The sequence below is a fragment of the Bubalus bubalis genome, chromosome 9, assembly GCF_019923935.1.
Source record: "Bubalus bubalis isolate 160015118507 breed Murrah chromosome 9, NDDB_SH_1, whole genome shotgun sequence".
Classification (NCBI taxonomy): Eukaryota; Metazoa; Chordata; class Mammalia; order Artiodactyla; family Bovidae; genus Bubalus; species Bubalus bubalis.
Genome location: NC_059165.1, coordinates 469,547 through 475,546, shown reverse-complemented (window position 1 = coordinate 475,546; position 6,000 = coordinate 469,547). Strand labels below are relative to the sequence as shown.

Below are 6,000 nucleotides of genomic sequence, written 5' to 3'. Positions count from 1 at the left end.
ACCGGGAGGCCCTGGGCCTTTAGAAACGTCCCCCAGCTCCATTCGGATTAGACACGTCCGTCCGGAAAACCTGGGCAAAGACTTCCGCGTTCCCTCAACTCCCTCGGCCGCCGGGTTTCCCACTCGGCCCCACCCCTCCAGGCCCGCGGGAAAGCGACCGCAGTGTCTGCTAGTCGGGGACGGCGGGGAACGCCCTCACCCTGCGCTAGACTGGGGCCGCGGAACCCAAGTGTTGGCTCCCCTTCGCGTCTCGCAGGGAGTTACTTTTCAGTTGCACCGAAGACAGCATCCGCCCGCTGGATTGGCAGCGAGCACCGGAAGCGCTAGGGCGCCGGAAGCGCCGGCCGAGGGTTGTGCTGCGCGAGACGCGCTGACGGATCCCGTTCGCGCGGTCTCCCAGGGACTGTAGGCGCTAGGCAGCCATCAACAGCCGTGATGGAGCGGGGCCCGGGCGAACGCAGCGCCAGCGCCCTTTTCGCCGGGTTCCGGGCCTTGGGGCTCTTCAGCAGCGACATTCCCCACGCGGTGCGGTTCAGTGCGCTGAAGCGTCGGTTCTACGTGACCACGTGCGTGGGCAAGAGCTTCCACACCTACGACGTGAGTGCCCCGGGGTCGCGCCGCCCTCCTCCCGGGCCGTCCGTGTGTGGACCGCGCGTGCCGTCCGCCTGCGACGAGCCCCGGCGGTGGTCGGGCTGGGGGAGGTCCCGGAGAACGTCGTAGTTCAGCGGCAGAGTGTTTGGTTAGAAATAAACGCGGTGAAGGAAACTGCTCCCCCGCCCCCTTTTAATTAGAAAGGGTTGTAAGCCATCTCATTGTGCAGTTCCTGAGGAGAACCGCGTTAGAGATGCGGGCTAAAATACATTGGGATAACTGGGGAGGGTGAGATTAGTTACGGTTTACGCGATTCTCTACATTTGATAGCAGACTAATTTCCCTAAACTTCCCCTGAACATCTATTTTCTGCCACCATGACAAAGTTCAGAGGCGCCACATCCTCTAAACCTTGCAGCGTTTCTTTCCAAGAATGTTGGTTATTTTGTGGCACCCTTACATGGACTTCAGTTTAGTTCAGTCGCTCAGTCGTGTCCGACTCTTTGCGACCCCATGAGTCGCAGCACGCCAGCCCTCCCTGTCCATCACCAACTCCCGGAGTTCACCCAGACTCACGTCCATCGAGTCAGTGATGCCATCCAGCCATCTCATCCTCTGTCGTCCCCTTCTCCTCTTGCCCCCAATCCCTCTCAGCATCAGAGTCTTTTCCAATGAGTCAACTCTTCGCATGAGGTGGCGGAAGTACTGGAGTTTCAGCTTTAGCATCATTCCTTCCAAAGAAATCCCAGGGCTGATCTCCTTCAGAATGGACTGGTTGGATCTCCTTGCAGTCCAAGGGACTCTCAAGAGTCTTCTCCAACACCACAGTTCAAAAGCATCAATTCTTCGGCACTCAGCTTTCTTCACAGTCCAACTCTCACATCCATACATGACCACTGGAAAAACCATAGCCTTGACTAGACGGACATTTGTTGGCAAAGTAATGTCTCTGCTTTTGAATATGCTATCTAGGTTGGTCATAACTTTTTTTCCAAGCAGTAAGCGTCTTTTAATTTAATGGCTGCAGTCACCATCTGCAGTGATTTTGGAGCCCCCCCAAAATAAAGTCTGACACTGTTTCCACTGTTTCCCCATCTATTTCCCAAGAAGTGATGGGACCGGATGCCATGATCTTCGTTTTCTGAATGTTGAGCTTGAAGCCAACTTTTTCACTCTCCACTTTCATCAAGAGGCTTTTTAGTTCCTCTTCACTTTCTGCCATAAGAGTGGTGTCATCTGCATATCTGAGGTTATTGCTATTTCTCCCAGCAATCTTGATTCCATCTTGTGCTTTCAGTCCAGCGTTTCTCATGATGTACTCTGCATAGAAGTTAAATAAGCAGGGTAACAATATACAGCCTTGACGTACTCCTTTTCCTATTTGAAACCAGTCTGTTGTTCCATGTCCAATTCTAACTGTTGCTTCCTGACCTAGGAAACTAAATCTCAGAGAAACTGTTACTTGCCCAAGGCCTTCCTGCTTGTTGCTGATGGTTTTTCCTCTAAAATATATCATCAGTCTTTGAAATAGCCTTTTGTTGCTGTTTCTTCTTTAATTTGTCTTCTCTAGATGAAGGTATGCTCTGTGAAAGGTGGGACCTTACTTGAGGAGGTTAAAACTAGTCAGTGTTAATTAAGCACTTTTCCTGGAAACTGTTGTAAAGTTGTCCTCCTAGAAAATATAAGCTTTCCTTCCTTGAAGCATTGTGAAAATCAGATGGATTGTTAGCAAGAAGAACTTGTTGTTGGTAGCAGGAAGAGCAAGTGAGGAACGGAAAAGGCCATCTCCGAGATGGAGATGGTGTTGGTGATAGCACCTAACACTTATTGAGGATTTACTGTATGACTGACTCCATTCTAACTCTTCACACAAATTTTACTCATTGAATCCTCATAATAATCCCATAAAATTAGGGACCTATTTTAATCCTTAATTTAGAGGTGAGGAATTTGAGGCACAGAGCGGTTGAGTAACTTTCTCAAAGTCACATAGCTAGATCAGTAACCATAGGTTGGGGCCCACAAACTACAGCCTGCAAGCCAATTCTGCCAACATTTTGTTTTTGTATGACCTATCACATTTTTATTTGTTTTTTTCTGTGTTTATTCTAATATTAGCATAATCTCCAAGTAAAGTTTGCATAGTAGTAGGATGCAGTACAGTCAGATTTTGAGTGGGATGGAGGCATCCATCTACTCTCAATTAAGAAACATAGATTATTTAATTCATCTTCAAGGGCACTTTTAGTCTTACACTGTCACATTCTTGAGTTCTTCCTTATACCCTTTTGTGCTCTATGCTTCTGAGCTAAATGGTTTTGACGTTTTTAAATGGCCGGGAAATAATCAAAAGAAAAATAATATTTCACAGCATATGACAGTTTTAAAGATTATAATTATATATCCATAAATCAAATTTATTGGCATATAGTCATGCATTTTTTTTTTTTTTTTACCATATGTGGCTGCTTCTGTGATATATTATCAGTTAAGTGATTGCAACAAAGACCGCACAGATTGCAAAGCCTAAAAATGTTTATTACATGAGCCATATATAAAACTATACATGATGCCTACCCTTCCATCACTGATGAAGTAGTAGAAAATATAAGCTTTCCTAATAATGAGAATGGGCTTCCCTGGTGGCTCAGACTGTAAAAGAATCTGCCTGCAATGCAGGAGACCTGAGCTTGAGCCCTGGGTCAGGAAGATCCCCTGGAGAAAGGCATGGCTACCCACTCTAGTATTCTTGCCTGGAGAATTCCATGGACAGAGGAGCCTGGTGGGCTACAGTCTATGGGGCCTCAAAGAGTTGGACACGACTGAGCGACTGAACTGAACTGAACTGGACGAATAATCGGCTAATAATTTTATTAGCCGATTATTATTATTACCGACACTTATTATCAGTAAGTGTCTTTTTAAGGAAGGACCAGATAGCAAATTTATGTATGAGGTTAGAGCTTAATCTTTAAGTGCTAGATTATTATAATAATTTTTTTGTTAGAAAAAATTTAATCATTTGTTCTCTTTTTTAAAAACAGGTTCAGAAACTTAGTCTGGTGGCAGTAAGTAAGTATAGACTTTATCCTGAATTTGTGCATGTTTAGTATCTTTTAACATTCTTTTAAATTTTTGACTTAAATTTAAGACTTGTGAAACATAAAGACTTAGGTGTGTATTTATGGTAAGTGTACATAGCTAACAAAAACATCCAGGACAGGATTGTTTGTTACTTTCAGTTGTCATTTCTCTTTGGTCTTCTTTAAACTAATTCATCTCTTTCTTTGTGGTTTACAACATTGATATTTTTAGAGTAGTGTAGGCTAGTCTTTTTTAAAGATTATTTTTCGATTTGACTTTTTCTGATACTTCCTCATGATTAGATTCAGGTTCTGCAGTGTTGCAAGAATAACAAAGAAATGATGCTGAATTCTCAGCGAACCATATCAGGAAGCACATGCTATTGGTTAGTCTTTTTCCTGGCAGTGAAAACTTTGATCATTTGGTTAAGGTGACATTTATCAAGCAGCTCCTTTTGAAGACTTGCCCTTTGTAGCTAATAAATGTAGTAAGTGCATGTGGTAAGATACATTGAAAGTGAAAGTGAAGTCGCTCAGTTGTGTCCGACTCTTTGCGACCCCGTGGACTGTAGCCTACCATGCTCCTCTGTCCATGGGATTTCCCAAGCAAGAGTATTGGAGTGGATTGCCATTTCCTTCTCCAGGGGATCTTCGTGACCCAGGGATCAAATCCGGGTCTTCATTATTGCAGGTAGACGCTTTACGTCTCAGACGGTAAAGAATATGCCTACCATGCTTAACCTACCAACTTTCCTTGGAAGGAAAGTTATGACCAACCTAGACAGCATATTAAAAAGCAGAGACATTACTTTGCCAACAAAGGTCCATCTAGTCAAGGCTATGATTTTTCCAGTGGTCATGTAGGGATGTGAGAGTTGGACTATAAAGAAAGCTGAGCACTGAAGAATTGATGCTTTTGAACTGTGGTGTTGGAGAAGACTCTTGAGAGTCCCTTGGACTGCAAGGAGATCCAAGCAGTCCATCCTAAAGGAGATTAGACCTGGGTGTTCATTGGAAAGACTGATGTTGAAGCTGAAACTCCAATACTTTGGCCACCTGCTGCAAAGAGCTGACTCATTGGAAAAGACCCTGATGCTGGGAAAGATTGAAGGCAGGAGGAGAAGGGGATGACAGAGGATTAGATGGTTGGATGGCATCACCGACTCGATGGACATGGGTGTGGGTGAACTCCGGGAGTTGGTGATGGACAGGGAGGCCTGGCGTGCTGCGATTCGTGGGGTTGCGAAGAGTTGGACACGACTGAGCGACTGAACTGAACTGAACAATGAGGAAGACCCGGGTTCGATCGCTGGGTCGCAAAGATCCCCTAGAGAAGGAAATGGCAATCCACTCCAGTACTCGTGCTTGGGAAATCCCATGGACGGAGGAGTGTGGTAGGCTACAGTCCATGGGGTCGCAAAGAGTCGGACAGGACTGAGCAACTTCACTTTCACTTTAAATAGTCTTTACTGTTCAAAGTTTCATACTGACTGATTAGTCATACTGATTGATAGTCAGAGTACTGCTGACTGTGATGTAGTGGTGATTCTCACCTGAGTTAGTAGTAGGATGATTATCAAATAGTGGTTTTCTGATTCTATCATTCCATTGTAAGAAAGAATTTTCCTTTTCCCCACATTTTGATGTTTTTTTGCAATGGAAAAAAATTTTTTTTTTTTTTTGAAAACTCTTATAGAATGAAGAGCTTGCCAGGACTGAGAGATTCTAGTTTCACCATCAAATGTGATTTTTGTAAGAAAAACAGAGCTATATGAATTTAGAGTGCATGTCTGATAAATTTAATTTTTTAAAAAGATTATAGAAGGCTGTAGAAGGGCAATACTAAAATGATAAACCTATAAAAATAGTATTTGGAAATGTAATAACAGCGTGAATGATACTTAAAACAATTCTCTTATGTTTTAATGGTCCTGCCCCCAAAATGGGAAGTAAAAAGTAAAAGCCTATGTGACCATGGTAGTGAGAGAGGAATCAAGGAATCCTGATGAGAAATGGCTGGAGGTGATAGGCATGTTTACCTTGGAGAAGACTAAGTGGAAACTGTATTATTCACTTGAAAGGGTCAGCGTGTAGAATATCATATGGAATTTTTTTTTAAGTTACTCCAAATGGTAGAGTTAAGAGTTCTCAGTTTTGACCTACTTTTAAAATATGCTGAAGGCATTCACATGGAGATTAGATGACCATCTGCCAGAGTTTTGTGTATTGAGTGAGGATTTTTTTCCCCAAATAACCTCAAAAAGCTTCTCAATTCTTTAGGATTACGTTCTTGTGTCTGCAGATACTGGACATTAATTCTCTGAGG

At 43.7% G+C, this 6,000-nt stretch overlaps 1 protein-coding gene across 1 annotated transcript in view; it reads left to right on the top strand.

Moving 5' to 3' along the window:
• The first annotated feature begins 296 nt into the window (after positions 1-296).
• The window catches only part of WDR36 (WD repeat domain 36), a 43,533-nt gene continuing 37,829 nt past the window's right edge, over positions 297-6,000 (top strand). Inside the window, exons 1-2 of the mRNA XM_006055090.4 lie at positions 297-597; positions 3,636-3,663. Coding sequence (XP_006055152.3) covers positions 436-597; positions 3,636-3,663 — 190 coding nt within the window. The 5' untranslated portion in view covers positions 297-435. The remainder of the gene's footprint in view (positions 598-3,635; positions 3,664-6,000) is intronic.